This window comes from Taudactylus pleione, unplaced genomic scaffold (genome assembly GCF_031769625.1).
Source record: "Taudactylus pleione unplaced genomic scaffold, aTauple2 ptg000067l, whole genome shotgun sequence".
NCBI lineage: Eukaryota > Metazoa > Chordata > Amphibia > Anura > Myobatrachidae > Taudactylus > Taudactylus pleione.
The window spans coordinates 622,298-647,543 of NW_028284469.1; the positions used below are offsets into that span (position 1 = coordinate 622,298).

A 25,246-nucleotide genomic window follows, 5' to 3' on the forward strand; every position below is an offset into this window, starting at 1 on the left:
TAGATATTAGATAGATAGTTGATATGAGATAGATAGATAGATAGATAGATAGATAGATAGATATGAGATAGATAGATAAATAGATAGATAGATAGCTATGAGATATATATGAGATAGATAGATATTAGATAGATAGTTGATATGAGATAGATAGATAGATATGAGATAGATAGATAGATAGATAGATAGATAGATAGATAGATAGATAGATAGATAGATAGATAGATATGACATAGATAGATATGAGATAGATATATGAGATAGATAGATGTGAGAGATAGATAGATATGATAGATATGATAGATAGATAGATAGATAGATAGATAGATAGATAGATACACCAATATAACACAGGCAAAGAAACAGGCAGCATGCAAGTCAATAGTTGAACAGATAACAGAATACAAAGAAGACAATATAAGAAATGAAAATACTACAAACTAACCAACTAGCTTAAAAACGAAAAACTTAAAATAACAAAAATAATAGGCATAATATGTTTATAAAGACACACTAAGCAAGAAACTAGATAGACACTAAACATGGAAGAATAAGAGCAGCCTAAAGCTTGCCGGTGAAGCCAAGGGTCTAAAACATGGCCAAACTCACTCCCACCTAATGACGCAAAGATGCATTTCTAAAGTGAGTAAACTACGTATAAGTGACTGCGAAATAAAGACATTTGTATCCAATGAGGCCGTAATGACAGTATTTGCTCTTTTATGTGTGTTTACCTTGTGTTGTTACTGTTGTCGCATTTTCAAAAAAAAAAAAATATTTGTTCAATTAATCTTATTGGGAGCACATTGTAATCATAATGAGATGTGGATGAGATAATATGGTTCAGAAAACTTCAAATGAAGAAACAAAGATAATAATTCAGTTACAAACATCAAAAAAATTGAAAAAGATAAGTATAAATACTATGATTAGCAAAACATTTTAATCTAATTTAATTTTATTTCCCAGCAACAATGTTACTGCAAACACAAATATTACTACCAATACTTATTTCTTTATACCCTGTTAATTTTTATTTGACGTTTGTAACTAATGTATTAGCACTTACTGTTCATTCCTATTAGTCTTGTTTAGTACATACTGGTGAGCCCCATCAGTAACAGATGTATACATACTATACTCACGTCTACCGGATGCAGGATATTGCATATGCAACATAGTAATAATCCAAAGGCCACCAGGAGAGCACATCTGATTGCTGTTTGCATGCTTTGGCCATTGGAGGTCATTCCTACCTCGCCCAGACCCAGCAAACACTGACTCACTTGGTAATTTGCAAAAAAGATGTTCACACTAAGGACTCTGGGGAATCAGTCTGTAACCAGAGCAACACTATTAGCCCAAATACTGCTGGTCGTAAGAGCCACCCGAATTATTTCCTAATACACGTATTCTCTATCATCAATCGTTCTTTCAGCAGGAGTCTTACCTCAGATTACAGCTTGTGCATTATAAATCTGTCTCATTGCAATGTTGTTTTATTTTTAACAGGGACCTCCGGGCACACAAGGACCTAGAGGAGATAGAGGTCCCAAAGGGAAGCCTGTGAGTTAACATATAATGCATTAAAACACCCGTTTATTAAAAGATATTATTTTATAATCAAGTGAAACAATCGAAACTCGCTGGGTTAATTTAACAAATTAGCAGAATAGTTCTAAGCATACCAAATTAGATCTAGAATAAGTTACTGAAATATTATTATTTTGAGATTATAAATAGTTTCAATGTCACTTTTGATGTCAATTTTGATAGAATGTGTTATTCATATATATAATTGTAATGTACAAATATTATACCCCTTTTACACCAGAGCAAAAACCTGGGTTTTTGCTGGGTCTACCCTGGTCGCAGCTCAGTGTAAAAGGGTCCCTTATACACTGAAAAATAACCCAGGTCAAGTGACCCAGCAATCCAACCCAGGTAGCTACCAGGGTTGGACCCAGGATGGACCCAGGTAATGGTGCAGTGTAAACGGTGCAACCCGGGTTATCTGACCTGGGTCATGCCTAAAATGAGCTGATTGGTGGTTGTGGAGCACTCACCTCCCACTTTTTATGACCTCACAGGTTTAGCAGGGCAGACCTGAGTTCAGTGTGAACAGGGCTGACCTGGGAGTAACCCAGATCGAAGGTGCAGTGTAAATGGGTCTGACCTGGGTCTGACCAGGGTTGGAACCATGTTCAAAAACCCTGGTCGGACCTGGCTTTTTGGTGGAAAAGAGGTATTACTAATAACATGAGGGAGACCCATAACCTTACCAAAGTTTCAAAGTGCATAACCCCTTGGACAATTAATGACTGATTAGGCATTTGGAAATTTTTTGAATGAGCTTCATTGGCCCATTAAGTAAAAATGGCCTCAAATTACCCAAAAATTTACTTTTTCGTTAGTTTGGGAACCCCAAATTTAATTAGAGTATTTTTACTTAAGTGGCCTCAAATTATTTTTCTACTTTTTTTTTTTGCATTTTTCATTTAATTCATTTGAGATCAGACAAAATAAGTTTGCTTTTAAAAAAAAAAAAAAAAATTCTTATTAAAAAATGCATAAATCAGCCATTTGACACTGTTTAAAAACCTCCACTACTTTCGTTATACCCACTAACTCCCTACTATATTACTGCAAATGAAGTTGTCGCTTTTTCATGCAGTTTTCCCAGGTTGTATTTTGTAGAAAAATTGCACACACCTGCGCAAATAGGCATTTCTAATAGGATCTCGTATTTCTCGGGCGTGCGCTTTCGTGCGATGTTTGCGTGTTTCATAAAACTAACTTGTTTTTGCAAACTCTCACCTGATTGGATTTACCCCTAAGGGGAAACTCAATTATCCGCGGGACTTGCCGCTTGCTTTTAGTTCACGGGTTAAGTGGCCAGAGCTATTCAATTATATCCTGCGGTAAGCCCCATGGTTAACGCACTATAAGGTTCCAGGTTATGGGGTCTATTTAGTAAATGCCATTAAGGCTTTTCTACAGTAATTTTGCTGCAGAAACCCTTTAATTTCATTTCTCACTATTTAGAATAAAGAAAAGTGCGGATAAATCCCTGTTTTCCCCGCCTTTTCTGTTCTCTAATGACGGTGCCGCAGCCCCCTTGGGTTTCAGTGGGGGGTGATGACAGACTACATTTAATAAAATGAGAGAAGCAAAGATTCCCTCTACAACATGATGCCAACTCAGGATGGCATTATCTGCGCCCACAGGGGATATAAGCAGGGAGAGGACGTTCTTTACCTACGTTCTCCCATACTGCGCACAGGGCACATGCCATCTTTCGCCTTCACCTCTGCGAAAGACCACACTGGGCACCTTTACCTCCTGACTGGCACAGACCTTTGCGGCTAGGTCTGTCCTGACTTCACAAAAACATTTGAATAGAGATAAAAAGGAAAGCCAAAGCAGCAGCAATGTTTTAATGACACTTTTCACTTTCCTTTTTAAATAGAGCCCTAAGTGCCGTAAGCTATGCAATAACCGTACACAGTAGCCCACGATAAGCCCCCAGGGTGCACTTAGAACAGAGGGCCTGATTCAGACCCGCTCGCGAGCGCTATTCGCTTGCAAGCAGGTCGATGGTGGCCCAGTGCGCATGCGCACGACGGAGCCGGCTCCGTCGTGCGCATGCGCGAGACCCGGATAGCGACGGGGAAGCCGTCGCTTCGGGTCTCACTACAAAGGGGGCGTGCTGTCGATGTTGAGTGACAGCACGCCCCCTTTGGTGGGCGGGCCGGGGGCGTGTCTGCCCAGACGGAGGAGTTCCCATGGGAACGCCTACCATCTGGGGCCGGCCCCACTGACATCACAAGTGATGTCAGTGGGAGTGCTTTTGGCTCTGATAGAGCCAAAAGCACTCTTGGGCTTGCGGCAATGAGACCCTACCGCAAGGGTCTCGTCGCAAACCCGATGGTCGCGATGGTCTTGACCATTGCGACCATCATCATGGACGCTCGCATAAGCTGTGGGTGGTAACAGCACCATTTAAAAAAAAAAAAAACGCCCTGATTCAGAGCGGGCGCTCATTCAGAGCGTCCGGCTCTGAATCAGGCCCAGAATTTTGTTAGCACCCTCCTGAGTAGCAGTAATTGATTAACCTCGCACTCTTAAACCTGGAGCTTCATGCCTGTGGCACTGTACGTCCCGTACCTAATTGAATTCCCCCCTATTTAAGGTTTATGGAATATAGAGATTTTGGAGAAGGGTTACAGTCTTGATTTTTGAGTCCGCGGGGTAGGAATTGAGACATACATGTAAATGTAGAGCAGTAATTGTACAATGTGTCCTTTATCCATTTGTATTTGCTTGTAGTAAACACTGGATGTCAGTACTGCTGCATAGAATCAGACAATGATGACTATGGGTCCCTGGACGGGCTCCAGGCAGAAATACTTTGTTAAAAAATGTAACGCAGTGATCAAAATGTTTTAAGTATGTTTATTACACAAATTGGGAAATTCATTTCACATTTAGATTTTTTTTTTATCAGAACTAAAACTTTAAAAAAGAAAAACAAATATTTTTTTGTCCGTTTAATAATGAACTTTAAAATAATAAAAATTTCCAAATTTGAACAAATATTTGAGTAATTTTTTTGATTGAGACCTATTTCATTCGCTACAGTGAAGATGTTTTATGCTATTAAAAGTGTGTTTCATCCGGGTCAGACTGTGTCTATGTGTCACTAGTCTATCGCAAAACAGATCAGCGGAATGTTCACAGCAACACAGAGCATTTCAGGAGATAGCACTTTCTAATAAGATAGCAAAACCTCTATTGGATTTGTACAGATGTGAGATTATTTTGTCATATGTTTATCTATAGGAGTCTAATTTCAATGGCCATTTCAAATAGGGTCAGATAACGCATTCCATGTCAGCCAATCAGTCTTTAGTTTCATTTGTTAATGGCTGATGAGAGGTGATATGTGATTGGTTGCTATAGATGAAAGTGCATTTGCGCTGATCACACAATTTTATTACATACACTTTTCCTCTGTTGAGCATAATTTAGTAAGCAAAAAATGTGCCCACTTAAAACATCTTCACAATTTGTTTACATGGATGTCCAAAGGGGATATATAGTTAATATATGCATATAACAAATATATTACATTTAGCAATAGAACATAAGTAGTTATACTGTATTTTATCCTGTTGTTTTGTTGTTGGTCATGTTATAAAGTGACTACACTCTTCATGTCTGTGGCCATTAGGTGCATCACATTATACTCCAGCAGGTAAATCCAAGTGTGTTCTATACAGACTTTCAATAGCACCGAGATCATCTTTGTGGAGACTGGATGAACCACACTATTGATACCTGTGGTACAGATTGTCAATATTTCTATGTTACTGAGTAATACAGGAAATATAATGGATAATATATTGATTAACCATAGATTATTATTTCAATGAGTTGTGTAGTCACCATAGATTACAGATGCATTCTTTTAATATTGGCCTTTTTTTTTTTTTACCCGTAGGGCTCTCGGGGTCCTGCTGGAATAGATGGAGAACCCGGTATTCCTGGCCAGCCTGGTGATCCCGGACCACCTGGTCATCCTTCCGTGTCTGGAAGTAATGTAAGGGAAGGATAATATACTGTATAATGTCACTAAAGTTAGAGGACACCTTTCTCTCTTTCAACATGCAGGGACATCTAGAACATATACTTGGTTTTTTTAGAGTTTCATGATCAAAGTACAAACAGGGCCAGATGTAATATTCGAAAGGGCTGAGATTTCGCACAAGTTAGCGGTCAGATTTCAACCGGCAACGTTTAATCAGGCGAAACCAACCTGCGTTTGCCAAAATAACGATAGCTGCTTTAAATGTGACACCTAATTCGCCAAATCTTGGCGCTTTCAAAAACCTGCTGCCTGTTACATTAGGCCCTGACAGTGGATATACAGTACATCTGTCATATATGCACTGTCTGAAAGAACTGTTTTAAACAAATAAATGGAGCCCATGAATGCAAAAAACAATGGAACCGCTATTGTTAGAGGTGTCCATGTGTGCAATATAAAGCTTCTAAAGAGGACAAGTGCAGTGGATTGGAGTGCTCATATCAGCCAATCAGGTTCAAGCTATCATATTATAGAATGCACTAGATAAGTGATACAATCGGGTTGGGCTGCTATGGGCATCTCCACTTGTTCTCTTTAGAAGGATTGATAAATCTCCCCCATAGTGAGACATAAACACAGGATGCAGAGCCGAGAAGATGAATTCTACGGAGCAAGGAAGAGAAATGCTACTGTACTGGGCACTGACAAAGGGAAGTTGTACTGTGCATTACTGATAAATATCAGGACCAATGTCTTGTGCACACAGCAGGCACCGTTGTACAGGGACGGACTGGCCTACAGGGGTACAGGGGAAACCCCCGGTGGGCCCCACTGCCTCTTCAAGAAATCAGGTGTATTTTCTACAATCCATTGCAGTTATTAATCTGATACATTATCATGCATGCACTAGCATAATTTACCAGGGGACCGCTACAGCTATTTGAAGTACCAGTGAGTGCCAGATCGTCGTGGACCTATATATGTGTGTATATATATATATATATATATTAGGGGTGTGCACCGGCCACTTTTCGTGTTTTGTGTTTTGGTTTTGGATCTGGATCTTTCTTCGTGTTTTGGATCTGGATTGGTTTTGCCAAAACCACCCTTGCGTGTTTTGGGTTCTGGGTTTTGTGTTTTGGATCTGTATTTTTTTGAAAAAAAGCATAAAAACAGCTAAAATCACAGAATTTGTAGGTTTTTCTGCTCCTATGCTATTATTAACCTCAATAACCTTAATTTCCACTCATTTCCAGTCTATTCTGAATACCTCACACCTCACAATAGTGTTTTTATGTCCAAAAGGTTGCACCGAGGTAGCTGGATGACTATGCTAAGCGACACAAGTGGGCGGCACAAACACGTGACCCATCTAGGCGTGAAACTGCAGTGGCAGACAGGATGGCATTGAAAAACTAGGCCCCAAACTGTACATAATGCAAAGAAAAAAAAGAGGTGCAAGATGGAATTGTCCTTGGGCCCTCCCACCCACCCTTATGTTGTATAAACAGGACATGCACACTTTAACAAACCAATCATTTCAGCGCCAGGGTCTGCCACACAACTGTGGCTGAAATGATTGGTTCGTTTGGGCCCCCACAAAACAAGCTGGCAATTTATCTGTCCCTGCACAAACTGGCTCTACGGAGGCAAGATGTCATCCTCATCCTCCTCATCCACCGATTCCTCACCCTCTTCAGTGTGTACATCCTCATCCTCACAGAGTATTAATTCGTCCCTGCTGGAACCACAGGTCCCTCTGTACGTTCTGGAGGCTGGTCTCCCTGGAAGAGTTGATAATTCATTTTATGAACATCATCTTCTCCACATTTTGTGGAAGCAACCTCCTACGCCTTTCGCTGACAAGGTTCCCGGCTGCACTAAACACTCTTTCGGAGTACACACTGGAGGGGGGGCAACTCAGGTAAAATAGAGCCAGTTTGTACAGGGACCTCCAAATTGCTTCTTTTTCCTGCCAGTACAGGTACGGACTGTCTGACATGCCTACTTGGATGCTGTCACCGATGTAATCCTTTAACAGACAGACGCACGCTTGTCGCTGCTGCTTTGAGGATTCAAGTGCGGCTACAGCCCACACAATTCACAAAGACAGAAAAAAAAAAGAATATTTTTATTGTTTGTGGAGCACACTTTGAGGGTTACACCACCCTTTAACAGACAGACGCACGCTTGTCGCTGCTGCTTTGAGGATGCAAGTGCGGCTACAGCCCACACAATTCACAAAGACAGAAAAAAGAAGAAGAATATTTTAATTGTTTGTGTAGAACACTTTGAGGTGTCACCACCCTTTAACAGACAGACGCACGCTTGTCGCTGCTGCTTTAAGGATGCAGGTGCGGCTACAGCCCACACATTTCACAAAGACCAAAAAAAAAAGAACAATATTTTAATTGTTTGTGTAGAACACTTTGAGGTGTCACCACCCTTTAACAGACAGACGCACGCTTGTCGCTGCTGCTTTAAGGATGCAGGTGCGGCTACAGCCCACACAATTCACATAGACAGAAAAAAAAAGAACAATATTTTAATTGTTTGTGTAGCACACTTTGAGGGTGTCACCACCCTTTAACAGACAGACGCACGCTTGTCGCTGCTGCTTTGAGGATGCAAGTGTGGCTACATCGCACACAAGTCACAAACACATTAAAAAAATAGTTTTTTATTTTTTGGAACACTTTGAGAGTTACACCACCCTTTAACAGACAGACGCATGCTTGTCGCTGCTGCTTTAAGGATGCAGGTGCGGCTACAGCCCACACATTTCACAAAGACCGAAAAAAAAAGAACAATATTTTAATTGTTTGTGTAGAACACTTTGAGGGTGTCACCACCCTTTAACAGACAGACGCACGCTTGTCGCTGCTGCTTTAAGGATGCAGGTGCGGCTACAGCCCACACAATTCACATAGACAGAAAAAAGAAGAATATTTTTATTGTTTGTGTAGCACACTTTGAGGGTGTCACCACCCTTTAACAGACAGATGCACGCTTGTCGCTGCTGCTTTAAGGATGCAGGTGCGGCTACATCGCACACAAGTCACAAACACATTAAAAAAATAGTTTTGTATTTTTTGGAGCACTTTGAGAGTTACACCACCCTTTAACAGACAGACGCACGCTTGTCGCTGCTGCTTTAAGGATGCAGGTGCGGCTACAGCCCACACATTTCACAAAGACCGAAAAAAAAAGAACAATATTTTAATTGTTTGTGTAGCACACTTTGAGGGTGTCACCACCCTTTAACAGACAGACGCACGCTTGTCGCTGCTGCTTTGAGGATGCAGGTGGAATCTAGACGGGATTTGGAACCGAGGACACACTACCTCCATCAATTGTCTAAATCCCACTGCACTAATGTCGGATACCGGACGCACGTCTAACACCAACATAGCAGTCAAGGCCTCAGTTATACGTTTTGCTTCAGGATGACTGCTGTCGTACTTCATCCTCATCGCTAGGGACTGTTGGAGGGTCAATTGTTTAGTAAAAGTAGTGATGTTCCTACTTCCTCTCTGGGATGATGAACAACTCCCAGCAGCAGCAACAGCACTAGGAGGAAGTGGTTCTTGATCTTTCCCTATTTTATTTTTATCGGAGAAAGTTTGGTCCTCCATTTATGTTATATTGATATATATACGTGCGGCTAAAGCGCACACAAGCACAGAAAATATTATTTTATTTTTGCTGGAGAGTAGTGCACTTTGTGGGTTACACCACCCTTTAAGAAATGAGCCAGCCGGCTCTTTACTTATGGGACACAGGCGCATGCTTGGCGCTGCTCCTTTGTTGATGCACGTGCAGCCACAGTGCACACAATTCACAAACACAGAAAATAATTTTTTTTTTGGTTTGGACTGGAGTGTACTTTCGGGGGTTACAGCACCCTTAACGGTCAAGCCAGCCGGCCCTTTACTTATGACACAGGTGCACGCTTGGCACTACTTTGTTGATGCACGTGCGGCTACTGCGCACACAATTCACAAACACAGAAAATAATTTTTTTTTGGTTTGGACTGGAGTGTACTTTCGGGGGTTACAGCACCCTTTAACGGTCAAGCCAGCCGGCCCTTTACTTATGACACAGGCGCACGCTTGGCACTACTTTGTTGATGCACGTGCGGCTACTGCGCACACAATTCACAAACACAGAAAATATTTTTTTTTTTGGTTTGGACTGGAGTGTACTTTCGGGGGTTACAGCACCCTTAACGGTCAAGCCAGCCGGCCCTTTACTTATGACACAGGCGCACGCTTGGCACTACTTTGTTGATGCACGTGCGGCTACTGCGCACACAATTCACAAACACAGAAAATAATTTTTTTTTTGGTTTGGACTGGAGTGTACTTTCGGGGGTTACAGCACCCTTAACGGTCAAGCCAGCCGGCCCTTTACTTATGACACAGGCGCACGCTTGGCACTACTTTGTTGATGCACGTGCGGCTACTGCGCACACAATTCACAAACACAGAAAATATATTATTTTTTTAGCACTTGGGGGGAGCACCCCTGATGGACAGAGCACCCCCTGGACAACACTGCAGCACTCCTTTAGGACTGGGACACTGCACAGGACTTTGGAGTGGCCCCTATGGAGAACTGACTGCACAACACAGTCCAGCCAGCCCCTATGGACTTTGAAGTAGTGGACACAGCCCCTATTAACAACAGCAGCACAGCACAACACAGCCAGCCCCTATGGACTTTGAAGTAGTGGACAACAGCAGCACTACACTACACTACACTACACAGCCCTAACTCCCACCCTCCCTCTTCACTGTCCACAGCCGAGTGAGAAAATGGCGCCGACGTGGGTACCTTATATAGGATCCAAAACCCGCGAGACTCGGAAGGCGGGATGATGACGTTTTGCCTCGATTTCAGATCCGAGTCAGGCGGGAAAAGTCGAGCCTGATTCGGATCGGACTCGGATCGGGGGGGCTCGGGGGGGTTCGGATTTCAGAAATCCGAACCCGCTCACCCCTAATATATATATGTATATATATATATATATATAAATAAATATATATATATATTTAAAGGGGCCCCAACTATGCACTCTCTAATGGCTATGGCTGGCCACACCCCTAACTATGGGCCCCTATCACTGCATTCCCCTGGTGGGCCCTTCATGTCCCAGTCCGACACTGCCGTTGTACTGCTACTGTAGAACATTTAGGTCCCGTGTAGAGCAGACTCTGGTTTCTGGAGCCCTTAGTAGAAGTATCTGCCCCATGCTATATACTGTATGTACTAATTATAGCATGGGAAGCTGGCTACGAGTCCTTACTGCACTACACTACAATGAATGCAGTTTGGATAAGGTTTCCGATATAAGGGGGAGAGATACCTGACAACATTGGCCTTCCACAAACACCAGCATGGCTCGCTGCAACACAAACACTATCACCAACTTCTGTGATATCTTATACTCATCATCATTATGTATCTACTGTATATAATGTATCTATATAATGCATCTATATAACGTATCTATATAATGTATCTATATAATGTATCTATATAATGCATCTATATAATGTATCTATATAATGTATCTATTACTCTGGTGATTCATAATAACATTTATACAACGATACTTTGTTTCCTTTTGCTGTAGCCGTTTTCGTCTCAGATGCAGGGCGGCTTTGATGAGAAATCTGGGCTTGGATCACAAGTGGGATTGATGCCCGGTTCCGTGGTAAGATCAATGTGTTTGATGCTCGGTGCCCATGCAGCTGTATATTGTCATGGGCTGTTAGTTAGTTTAGACTCTCAGCCAGGCAGTGCCCAGATGAGTGCCAGCCAATGGCGTAACTAGGGTATTTGGAGCCCAGGGTAAGATGAAAAAGGTAGCCCTACCCTAGTTGTGCGTGCCAAAAAAGTGGACGTGGCATGATTGAAATGACAATTTATTATATTGGGAAAAAAAGGCAGATGGCAAAATAAACGTATTTATTAAGTTTTTTAGTTTAGTGCACCAAAGATAGGTTAAAATTATTATAAAACAAGTGATAAATGACTGATTTCCATGTAATAGCAGTTGTTGAATGTGCATCTTTAGTGCTGACACATCAAAGTAGATGAGCAAAATACCAAAAACATAATTATTCTGTTTTAAGTCAAGTACTTGAATTGAACTGGATTATATGTTACTCAAGAATTTTAAAATGAGATTTTGGTGATCATTTCGCTTTAACTGATGTGTCCTAACAGGTCTCTGCGTACTCCAATCCGAAGTTCAAAAATACATAATAACCATAGTCATTTCTGCATAAAAGATATAAGCGCAGTATTCTTTTATACCAGAAAGCAGAAAACATGGCACGTGGGGTGTAAGGGGTTGGCACGTCATTTTGATCACACATTTTACGGCAAAAACTATAGAGACAAGGGACCTCATTCAGAGCCGGCCGCACAGAGCGTGCGGTCGGTCTGAATGAGGGGAGGACCTCTTGAATTTTCAATACGTCCTCCTTTGCGGTGGTAAGGCTGAGGATTAACACCCACAGCCTTACGACCGCCTAAAGTGATGGTCACGATGGTCAAGACCATCGCGACCATTGGGGCTTACGACGAGACCCTAGGGTAGGGTTTCCCTTGTCGTAAGCCCCGGAGAGCTTTCGGCTCTGTCTGAGCCGGAAGCTCTCCACTGACATCACTAGTGATGTCAGTGGGGCCGCCCCCAAAGGGTAGGCGTTCCTATGGGAACGCCTCCGTTTGGGCTGCCACCCCCCCGGCCCGCCTTCCAAACGGGGCGAGCTGTCAATCAACATCGACAGCTCGCCCCTTTTGGATCAAGACCCGCTACGACCGGCGCTGTCGGTCGTAGCGGGTCTCACGCATGCGCACGACAGCACCGGCGCCGTCATGCGCATGCTCTGTGGGGGGCCATCGACCCGGTCCGAGCGCATCGGCGCTAACGACCGGGTCTGAATGACCCCCTAAATGTGGAGCCTGAAAGTGAAGAGATGAGGGAAACGACGGTCAGTAAATGTGTTTGGCAAGATTTGTAGCCTGATCAAATGTAGGGAGAGTTTTTCTCCAGAAAATTCCTCTGGCGGAGATGATAGAATGAACTCAGAGCCAATTCACAAACTTGGATTAATTTTGGTGCTTTGTAGTACAAGGAACTACAGCTGGACACATAAGCTTCTCATATCGACAGACAACGTACTGTAGATAGAGGGGAAAACAGGATCTTCTCGTTGCTTTTCAGCAGGGTGTTCTGGCAGTAATAAGCTCTTAGCTGAAGGTTTATAAAAGGTAGAACTAAACAATAGAAATTAGTTGCAAACCTGTGTGGACGGGACAAGAATCCCAGCTTTATACTGTAAGATTATTGCAAACTTCAGTATAAAAATATGCATTATGTGCTGTTCATGCCCACCCATGCCCATTTTCTGTACGTCTCCGATATGTGCATTTAGTAACAAGGCAGGACCAGTGCACAGTAAATATTTCAGCCGAGATGGCAAAGTGAATAAATGACTGTATGGCAGTAATCACAACTGATCTCATAAACATTATACTGATATAAATGTCACATATGCACAACTCAGGGGAAATACAGATCAGGTGCAATGTTTTCTTGGGGACTTTATTAGTAAAATGCCTCTGTCAGTGTGGCACAGCTACTCCAATCAACTCATCCAGTAATCAGGCAGCAAGCATTGTCCATTTTGTGGCCCCACCATGGGATACAATGTCTGTGCGCGTTCCCCGTTCGCCTGCCAGCACTCCGCAACAGCTGGCAGCTGGTGAACATACTGCTGGCAGAGACACTCCGATAAGCTGAGCCAATTTCCTGGCACACCAGCCTGAGCTTTTGCTGTCTCATGTACGATCCAGCACTCTCTATGCTGCCCAATGTAAGGCTGAACCTCAGCTCCAAGTCTGCTACAGCGGAGATTCCAAAGGCAGGCCATTGTGATGGGACTTTACCTGTAGCCTCTAGACTCGGGGGCAATAAGCGACCCACCCCTACTCAGACAACACAGGAACAATCTCACACTCCCTCCCCCTGGTACAGAGGCCCTTTATAACCGCAGCTATTTACGCACCTCCCCTGCTAGAGAAAAGCCAAGCGGTCCTAGGAATGGGGGATTTTGGGAGGGGCTGTCCAGGCACCAGGAAGATGTTAGTGTTTCTCTCCTGGCACCTCCTGAGAAGGCTGCAGAGTGATTGTGACTAGGGGTGGATGGGGAACAATAGGATCAGACACTACACACAGGCAACGAGGCAAAGTACAGTAAGAGGTACATTTAGAAACATGAGCACTGACAGCCATTGTAGGGAACATGGGGTTATCAAAGCTTGGATAAAAAGCACCAACCAATCAGCTCTTAACTGTCGTTTTATAGGTTGTTTGAAATAATATGACAGAGCCAAATAGTTGGTACTTTATCTCCCTCCACTTCAAGATTTGATAAATCTCCCCTATGGTACGCTACAGTTACCTTGTGAGGACAGTGGTACATGGAAGTCTTCAACTTTATCATAGGTGCCCCATTTCTACACAGCTTACTCCAGAACATTAATGAAACATTATTTATTCTGAAACCTCAGACCTCCCAACATGCCAGTCAGACCTTCTAACATGCCAGTCAGACCTTCTAACATGCCACCCAGACCTCCCAACATGCCAGTCAGATCTTCTAACATGCCACTCAGACCTCCCAACATGCCAGTCAGATCTTCTAACATGCCACTCAGACCTCCCAACATGCCACCCAGATCTTCCAACATACCAGTCAGACCTTCTAACATGCCACCCAGACCTTCCAACATACCAGTCAGATCTTCTAACATGCCACCCAGACCTCCCAACATGCCAGTCAGATCTTCTAACATGCCACTCAGACCTCCCAACATGCCACTCAGATCTTCTAACATGCCACACAGACCTCCCAACATGCCGCTCCGACCTCCCAACATGCCACTCAGATCTTCTAACATGCCACGCAGACCTCCCAACATGCCAGTAAAACCTCCCAACATGCCACTCGGACCTCCGAACATGCCACTTGGACCTCCCAACATGCCAGTCAGACTTCCCAACATGCCACTCAGACCTCCCAACATGCCACTCAGATCTTCTAACATGATAGTCAGACCTCCCAACATGCCACTCAGATCTTCTAACATGCCACGCAGACCTCCCAACATGCCAGTCAAACCTCCCAACATGTCACTTACACCTCCCAACATGCCACTAAGATCTTCTAACATGCCAGTTAGACCTCCCAACATGCCACTCAGATCTTCTAACATGCCACACAGACCTCCCAACATGCCAGTCAAACCTCACAACATGCCAGTCAGACCTACCAACATGCCAGTCAAACCTCCCAACATGACACTCAGACTTCCCAACATACCAGTCAAACCTCACAACATGCCACTCAGACCTCCCAACATGCCAGTCAGAACTCCCAACATGCCACTCAGACCTCCCAACACACCAGTCAAACCTCACAACATGCCAGTCAGACCTTCCAACATTCCAGTCAGATCTTCAAACATGCCAGTCAGACCTCCCAACATGCCAGTCAAACCTCCCAACATGACACTCAGACTTCCCAACATACCAGTCAAACCTCACAACATGCCACTCAGACCTCCCAACATGCCAGTCAGAACTCCCAACATGCCACTCAGACCTCCCAACACACCAGTCAAACCTCACAACATGCCAGTCAGACCTTCCAACATTCCAGTCAGATCTTCAAACATGCCAGTCAGACCTCCCAACATGCCAGTCAAACCTCCCAACATGCCACTCAGATCTCCCAACATGCCACTCAGATCTCCCAACATGGCAGTCAGGCCTCCACAAACCATAGTGACAATCCAGAACTAATCTAGTAACCTAAATAGTTACACAATTAAATCTTTCAATTAAATTCATTTTATTAAATGCAGCCTAAGAATGTTTTCCCTTCAGGCCAGAGCCTGGGGAGTATAGATAGAGACCACACGTTACAGAATAGAGTGCATGTCCATCTCTGATATGTAGCGTGACCTCCTTGCAGTATACGTAGGAAGCTATGTGATGTGAAAGCCAGCTGCTCCCTTTCACTCTTATTCTGAGAACAGTTTAAAAAGACCAATATTACACATCGACACAAGCAACTCTGCAAAATGCCGATGTAACCCCAGCAAAACAATCGTTTTCTATATCAATAGAAAATGGCGAAATAGAACTTTTTAGTTGTTATGGTCAGACCACTTTTTTTGGCTTGGTTATTGGGTGATCATTGATGTTCCCTGAGCAATGTATATTTTGCTGAGGGCAGAAAACCCCCTTAAAACCTCAAAAATAATTTAGAATATTTGTCAGTGAATGTTTATGGGCATTTTAAATTGTGGCTCTTAATAATGTTTTTCAGGGACAAGTTGGGCCAAGAGGTCCGCAAGGTCTGCCCGGCAACCCGGTAAGTGGTCATATAAGATTATGAATAGAAATGTTGGTAAAGAGAAAAACCAAGAGACGTAACGATAAACATTTTATACTGCATTTATACTGCTTTATATGTGCTAGCATAATGCTATAGCAATAGAATAGTTATTTTATGGCTACATTTTAACCACTTCATAAAAAGCTGTGGTCTATACAATATTGCTCCAAGATTATGTGATACTTGAAGTTACATGGTAGACAATGGTACTATGGAGTTATAGCACAGACAACTAAGCGTGATTATCTCACACCAGCAAGTTGTCATTGCAACGGTGTATAAATGCCGGCACTCTCCCCCCTCGCGGCTTAGACTGGCGCCAAACTCACATCTTGTTTGCAGCCCTAAAGGGCTACGAACAAAATTCCTGAGTCCAGAGGTACCATAAGTGCAGCATATAGCCACACTAACTTGAGGGTGCAAGATAACCGCACTAATTGGAATTCCCCCCTGCATCTATCAGTTCCCCCCTGGGCATCAGGGTGGCGGAATGGTTAGTTTGTTGCCGTCCAGACCTGAGGTCTTGGGTTTGATTCCCACCAAAGCCCTATCTATGCTATCTATTCACACTGTTTGTGTGAAGGTACTTAGGTATCCTCCAACAATCCAAAAACATACTGGTTGCTTAATTGTCTTCTGACAACAAAAAGTATCCCTAGTGTATACTGTATGTGTGTGTATGTGGTATTTGAATATAGACTGTAAGCTCCATTAGGGCAGACACTGATGTGAATGACTAAATATAAACTATATAAACAATTCTTAATAAATAAATAAGAAATGGTGGAATGTCCCGATGTATAATATTGGACTGTAAAACAAATGATAGAGCTTTTCTTCTCTTTCTTTTCCTTCTAGGGTGGTATGGGTCCCTCTGGTTCCCCCGGAGAGCTAGGAGAGCCGGGATCTATGGTAAGTAATGAAAATAACCAAAGACAAAGGCAGGATTCCTCCGTATAAGTGTGGAAATACCCCACAGTAAAACAGACTTTGTTCATTTGTTTTTAAGAAATAAAGACAGGAACAAGAAACCGGTACAGGAATATTTGATGTGTTTCTAAATAGGCTACAAATACATATAGCTACAAATACATTTTTTATACTTTACAAATTCTTTATTTCTATATATAAGAGATAAATCAATGCCCCCAATAAGACATCAAGCTGGACCTGCTGTACAAATATAAATCCACACAATACAGAAGAACATTAGAGAATGTGGATGTCTTTAGTAAATACCTGGTAGGGGTGCATAAAAATTAGAAGAACACAACAATTCTAACAATAACCTCCTCACATAATACTATAGCTGAATTGAACTCTTAGCAGTCATTAGTTGTGACAGTCATGAAGTTGCCTCCAATAAAACCTGTTGGGTGCACATGTTAGTGAAACGCGTGAGGCCCATCTCAGCACAACATTATGGTAAATTAATTGTACATTCAGAAGTGACCAAAGAGTTGCAAGTAGAAAATTACTACATGATCACGGAAGAAACATATTGCTGTGCACCATCAAGGTCGCGAGTGTTCCCCCATGGCAGTGACGGAATAATGCGTTAAGGTTTTTCATGCTGTGACATATAGTATACGTATGTATGTAAAATGCAGCAGGTAGACTTTTTTTTTATGAAATGAAAAAAGACTTAAGGGGCAGATTCAATTAGCCAAGGAGTTTACCACACGGCTACAGCTCTGCCCCAAGTTATTTAATTATGACTGCACAGTAAGCAGCAGGGGGTGCGCTTAAAGCAGATTTTTCCTCGCAGCTTCAGGAGCTGTGAGGAAAAATATAAGTTGAGTGGACCTTCTGGGGCTTAAAGTGCAGGGTAACCCCATAGCTCCAGACACTTAACACGAAATCTATGGAATAACGTGTGTTAGCCGCAGGCTTACCATGCTCGGAAATTGGCTTGTAATTGAATAGCTCTGGGCGTTAAAGCCTGGAGCTAAAAGCCCTCATTGAATCTGCCCCTAAGAGTCTTTGTAAGTTTTTATCAAAATTGTCAACTAAAGTGTTATTTTAGTACATCAGAAGCAGCATCGGCAGGATGCATTATTGGGGTATTGTATCATCTTTTTGTTAGAACAGTGACAACTCATATTTATTTTTGTTTTGGTGTTCAGGGTCCTGGTGGTCCACGTGGCCCCGAGGGACCGGCAGGAAAAGCCGGTGAAGATGTAAGTTATTTTTTTATGAAATTAATTAATCATTTTGTTTCAATGAACTTAAATTGCTCCAAAATATTGGATGATACAGTACTTTATTTATAGGACAATTTATAGATCACTTGAAGTTTTACCTTTACGCAGTCATTGAGTTGTTATTGTTAGAAAAGTCGCAACTTTAACATCTCTGTAATTGTCCGAATGTTGCCCAGTGGCTGATTCTGGGAAAGATTTTGGGGAAGACAAAACAAAATAAATGAGTTTATATACACAATTAGTCTGATCTAATAGCAGCCAATATCCCTGTCACCTCATTTGTGTTTCAGCACTAGTAGGCGGCTTTGGGCTACATCTTTATCATTTTATGTAGACTTAATTTCATTTGTAATGATAGTAGCCTTAAATGACCGCTAAACCTACTTTTACAGATATTGGTTATGGTTTTGGTAAGACCACCCTCAAGTTTTTTGGTTTTCTTTACAAAATTGGTAAAAATATAGCCAAAATCATGTAATTTTCCTATAGTATCATTTACATCAATAACATTAATTTCCAATAATAATAATCCAACTGATTAGTATTAGTTTCAAAGCAAATGTTAGAGCAAATATAGAACCAGATGCCAACAAACTGAATAGGCAGGTCATACTAGTAGTGTCAAAGTTAATGATAAACAGAAAGCACACTGGGCAAGAGCCCCACAGAGATAAGATGTAATGAGAAACATAATCCATGGAAGAGTTGAAGGGCATAGAATGTAGGGGACTATGCTGTAAACGATATTGTCAGTGTTATGATGGATGAGCCAAGGATTCTGCATGTTCTCAAATGTCTGACGTGTTATTCAGCATGTTTGTGATGTTTTCCATCTTATAGATATATATATCAGATTTTATTAGGGATGTGCAGGCTCGGATAGGTTCGAATTTGCACGCCGAGTTTGGATTTTTCTCTCCAAAAAATTCTGGGTTTAAAATGGGCATAAAAAAATCAGCTTTCCAAAGAAACACATCAGTCTGCAGGGATGAACTGGGGCTCTAAATCAGTCCAGGCACACCCCACTCTGCACCTGCTGTAGACATGCTCGCGCAAAAGGGGCATGGCTTCACTGGGATCAGGCCTCACGGCACGCCCCCATGTCTCAGTATCTCAGCCAAGCAGAACGCCCAGAAGCCAAACTTCTCGGTCAGGCTTTTAGACTGGATCAGACCATTAGGCCACTGGCCCTTCTGGCATTTGCAAGAAGCACCGGATGACCAGTCCTGCCCTGGTCTGCTGTTGTTTTAAGAAATGATGACTATTCCATGTGTTAGGTTGTCAAGAAACTGGAGATATCATACATAGATACCCAACACTGTCTAAAGAGAGAAAAGCAACCTGGACTAACCAGGATAAAAAAGAAGCAGATGGCCCAGGTACAATGGTATATCTATAATGGGTGCAGGGTGTGTGGTGCACATGGGCCTCTGGGTCCACACCGCACACCTTCCACCCGTACAAAGTAACACTTATCTCTCCGTAGTCTCCGGAGTCCTGTGTCTGATGGTGTCCCGGTGCTGCACAGCAGCAAATATCTCCTGGAAAATGGCGAGGCGGCCATTTTCCTGGTGATTTGCACATGCACAGTAGAGATGTCCCCGGGAATAAGGCGCAGGCAGAGTATGTAGTATGAGGTGCAGACACCGTACATGTCCTGAGTTGGCTGCTTCCTCGTATAATACACATTAAATAGCAGGGTGTCATTTAGTATGATAACAAGACAACTCTGGGTGTCAAAGGAAAAGCCGTATTTGAAAAAGGTTAAAATGGGCAAGATAACAGAGTCATTGGATGGTGGTCATCCAGATGAAAGCATTACGGATGGATGGTTCTAAGAGTCAGGTGTTTGGCTTGAAGAGTACACTATGGGCCCCTCACAAAGCCTCCATAAATGGTGCTCCAGCCAATCAGTTCCCAACTGTCATCTGTTTGAAAGATGACAGTTGGGAGCTGATGGGCTGGAGCACCATTTATCATACGCAAGGAGTTTTATCACTCGTTGTAAATGATAAAACTCGGTGTAAAATGGATAAAATTAATAAATAAAAAATAATAAATAATAAACAAAATTTAAATAAATGAAAAAGCACAAGTAAACAAATAAAAGGTGAGAAATGGGAATGGGAGAAGAGAACAGTGGAGAAGGGGTAAAGAGGGAAATGGCATAACCAATAATGAATAAAATGTTTATAGTTTTAATAGACTAATTGGGGGTGTGCCAGTTCTGTAATAATCCCAATCGGGATCCGCTGTTGTACAGTCCTAGTTCCACCTAACTCATCCTATCTGCCTTGGTGCTAGCATTGGTTTCAGCTACAGACTCCCGTCTGAGCCGCGACCACGTGACACGCCGGGCTGGTGCCGCTTGATGACATGGGACGCTGGGGGATATTTGGTGGACTGGTTGCGGTGGTTGCTGACTAGTTCTCTGGGCACTTCCTCCGACTTTCCTGCGCGTTTCGGACCTCAACGGGTCCTTTGTGAAGAATGGGGAAAGGTGTCTCTGTAACCTATTTATTTATTTATAATCTTAACACACTGGAACCACATGGACTCAACATCGATATAGAATTAAAAGCGTTTTTATAATGAAATAACAAAATCCTTATCTTTTACATATGTTTTTATATTCATCATCAATTTTTATATATACAAATATTTTCCTTTGTGTCCATTATCAATTTAATTTCAACATTTTGAAACCAACGCTAGCACCAAGGCAGATAGGGTGAGTTAGGTGGATCTAGGACTGTACAACAGCGGATCCCGATTGGGATTATTACAGAACTGGCACACCCCCAATTAGTCTATTAAGACTATAAACATTTTATTCATTATTGGTTATGCCACTTCCCTCGCTACTTTGCTAATTATGCACGCCCTTTAAACTGCGCTTTGGCAGCCAGACACGCCTGCGTCCGCACATCCACTCCCCCGTTCACAACCACCTTCCCCTGTTACCACCCACAAACGGCACTATCTGTCACTCAAAGTAGCGACCTGATAGTATCTTATGAGCTACCAAAATCAGATCGCAACGAATGGCTTGCGCACGTGCACTGCGAATTATATGCATGCGCAGATGGGCGAAAATTGCTCAGTGCGAGCGATTGCGCCTTAGCGAGTGGGTCTGAATCAGGTCCTAAGTCCCATATAGTCTAAGCTCCACGTCACACTGTCCATTGCCTTCTTAGTATTCAGGTCTAGGACTAGGAGGGTTCTTTGACAATTTGCAAATGATTATTTATTTTTATCAAGTGTCTTGTATTAAGGCCTCAGGGCCGTGGATACAACGTATCTGGATCAATTAAGGAGGTCGTTATGCCACCAAGCCTAATCCCCTAAATGTTTATTACCAATTTCAAATCCATATTACAAATAGGCATGGGGCAGCAGCTAGTGCAGGAAGATGGGTGTTTGGCTGCTTTCTGGATGGCGTGTGTCTTGGTCAAACATGGCTCCATGTAAGAGAAAGTGGAACATGAGCTAAGAGGTCCTTACATATTTTTGCAGTAGGGAGCTGGGATGGAATCCACCAGGACAAGGGGCTGAGGCTGGTTTGGGTGTTTTATCACCTCTCTCTTCAAGTGTGAAGTATTTGTTCTGCATAGCCGTCTGTGAGGCAGGAAGCCTGGGAATGGAGCAGGAGTGATAGAAGGCTATAATGGCTGCCAGTTACTCTTGTAGCCATCTTTTCTGTTCCTGGGAGTTGCAAACTTATTGCAGTATCCCTTGTCCCTCTGCCACCTTTTCCTAATCCTAAATTGATGCGAGTTTGTTGGCATATACAGGAGGAGCCTATAGCTGTACAACATCTTCCTTTGTTTAATAAGGTCGCAATTAGCGAGAAGTCTACACTTTAATGGATGAGAATCTCAACTTCACGTTGTTTACTTTCTGCTGTGTCTGATCAAACCACTTACCTCTAACGCTGTAATGTGATCCCCTTCCTAGGGGTGCACAGGACAATTGTCATTGTTGGGCTACCGTACGGTATTGTACCATTTCAAATAATTGAATCTCAATTGACTTTGCCTGACTTAAATTTAATTTCAGGTGTTCTTGTGGCATGGAAATAGCAGGGTGTGCATCCCCAAAGCAAAGAACACCCTGTGTATTGGTTATAAAAATAACCCAATGATTTAAATCCCCAAAATTGTCCGTTTGTAAGTGCTTGGTTTAACAAATAGACCCCTAAGGGTCTGATGCAGATTTTCAGTGTAAAATGTGCATTTCCGAATAACATGTATGTCTGGATTCATATGCCGATTCGGATAGCTTACACTTAGAAAAGTGGAGCATAGAAGGGAGGGGCAGGGTAAATGCAGGAAGTACAGCCGTGGAGTGTTCAGGTAAATGAGTAAGCCGTAGATACTACACATAACCCTTCTAATATGGCTACTGAAGGGTTGGTTGCTCATTGTGGAATTTTTTTAAGGGAATGAATGAGCGTGCAGTCCCCTGAAAAAAAAAAGCTGCAACCAAGTGGGGTCATGCTGATTATTTAATTTTTTTATTATTATTTTTTAGGAAATGTTGACATTTTCAATAGCCTTATGGGTTAGGATTAGCGTTAGGCTTAAGGATAGACAGACATGGAAAATACAGTGTTGACATGTTCAGTGTCGACATAATGAATGGAGACAATTATTTGTTAACATTCGTTTATTTTTAGGAAAATGAGTCCAAGCTCAGGCATCAATTCCTAAGCATATCACACACACTTAGGAAAGATGACAGTCTTAATGTTCTCATACTGTAATATAAATAATATGGCTTACCCTGTGTAATATAAATAATATGGCTTACACTATGTAATATAAATATTATGGCTTACCCTGTGTAATATAAATAATATGGCTTACCCTGTGTAATATAAATAATATGGCTTAAACTGTGTAATATAAATAATATGACTTAACCTGTGTAATATAAATAATATGGCTTACCCTGTGTAATATAAATAATATGGCTTACCCTCTGTAAAATAAATAATATGACTTACCCTGTGTGATATAAATAATATGAGTTACCCTGTGTGATATAAATAATATGACTTACCCTGTGTAATATAAATAATATGGCTTACCCTGTGTAATATAAATAATATGACTTAACCTGTGTGATATAAATAATATGGCTTACCCTGTGTAATATAAATAATATGGCTTACCCTGTGTGATATAAATATTATGGCTTACCCTGTGTAATTTAAATAATATGACTTACCCTGTGTAATATAAATACTATGACTTACCCTGTGTAATATAAATAATATGGCTTACCCTGTGTAATATAAATTTGGCATACCCTGTGTAATATAAATAATATGACTTACCCTGTGTAATATAAATACTATGACTTACCCTGTGTAATATAAATAATATGGCTTACCCTGTGTAATATAAATTTGGCATACCCTGTGTAATATAAATAATGTGGCTTACCCAGTGTAATATAAATATTATGGCTTACCCTGTGTAATATAATTATTATGGCTTACCTTGTAAAATATAAATATGGCTTACCCTGTGTAATATAAATAATATGGCTTACCTTGTATAATATAAATAATATGGCTTACCTTGTGTGATATAAATAATATGGCTTACCCTGTGTAATATAAATATGGCTTACCCTTTGTAATATAAATAATATGGCTTACCATGTGTGATATAAATAATATGGCTTACCCTGTGAAATATAATAATATGGCTTACCCTTTGTAATATAAATAATATGACTTACCCTGTGTAATATAAATATGGCATACCCTGTGTGATATAAATAATATGGCTTACCCTGTGTAATATAAATATGGCATACCCTGTGTAATATAAATAATATGGCTTACCTTGTGTAATATAAATAATATTACTTACCCTGTGTAATATAAATAATATGACTTACCCTGTGTGATATAAATAATATGGCTTACCCTGTGTAGTATAAATAATATGACTTACCCTGTGTAATATAAATAATATGGCTTACCCTGTGTAATATAAATAATACGACTTACCCTGTGTGATATAAATAATATGAGTTACCCTGTGTGATATAAATAATATGACTTACCCTGTGTAATATAAATAATATGGCTTACCCTATGTAATATAAATAATATGGCTTACCCTGTGTGATATAAATAATATGAGTTACCCTGTGTAATATAAATAATATGGCTTACCCTGTGTGATACAAATAATATGGCTTACCCTGTGTAATATAAATAATATGGCATACCCTGTGTGATAATACTGTGTGTAATATAAATAATATGGCTTATCCTGTGGTTTTTTTATGACTTCAGACATTATTCATTATGTAATGGGTTTCCTGCAAGGCAGAAATGTTTGATTTCAAACACTCTGCCCCAACAGAACATTTTACTAATGAATCAATATGGAATTTACTCTGGAAAATCCAATTCTCTAGAAAACAAAACTATGATATTTTGTTTCTATAACTTATTACATGAAATTGTTCTATTATATATCACCAGGGATGTGCTTTGCCATGCTGCACTTTCTGTTTTCTCATTTGATCATTTTCTATCTTTCAAGGGTGAAGCAGGAAAATCAGGACAAACTGGAGAACCGGGTTTCTCAGGATCTGCAGTAAGTAACGGATTAATGTGTGTTTTTTTTGTTTTATATGTTTCGTCTACTTTAGCATGTGAAATATAAAACTGATTATTACAATTTAAAAAAAAAATTCTGGTATTTAATAATTTATGAAAACTGGCCACATACGAGCCAGAGCTGCTGAGGATCCCTGTTCTATTTGGATATGCAAGTGGGAGTCAAGATTGGATGATGTCCAGCTCAGGCCAATAGTACAGAACTACTGCATTCAGGAGATGAGTAGACACAGGCTCACACATTGATATCAGCTTCTATCCACAGTCTTCCTGATAATAATCCAATTAATTATGCACAGCCCACTCTGGGGCAACACAAATTGCCAT

General features: G+C 41.5%; 1 protein-coding gene across 1 annotated transcript in view; it reads left to right on the forward strand.

Annotated features, from left to right (window-relative positions):
• COL5A2 (collagen type V alpha 2 chain) overlaps positions 1 to 25,246 on the forward strand; it is a 210,555-nt gene that overhangs the window by 123,141 nt on the left and 62,168 nt on the right. The window contains exons 6-12 of the mRNA XM_088466944.1: positions 1,513 to 1,566; positions 5,504 to 5,602; positions 11,230 to 11,310; positions 16,001 to 16,045; positions 16,928 to 16,981; positions 18,196 to 18,249; positions 24,843 to 24,896. Coding sequence (XP_088323070.1) covers positions 1,513 to 1,566; positions 5,504 to 5,602; positions 11,230 to 11,310; positions 16,001 to 16,045; positions 16,928 to 16,981; positions 18,196 to 18,249; positions 24,843 to 24,896 — 441 coding nt within the window. The remainder of the gene's footprint in view (positions 1 to 1,512; positions 1,567 to 5,503; positions 5,603 to 11,229; positions 11,311 to 16,000; positions 16,046 to 16,927; positions 16,982 to 18,195; positions 18,250 to 24,842; positions 24,897 to 25,246) is intronic.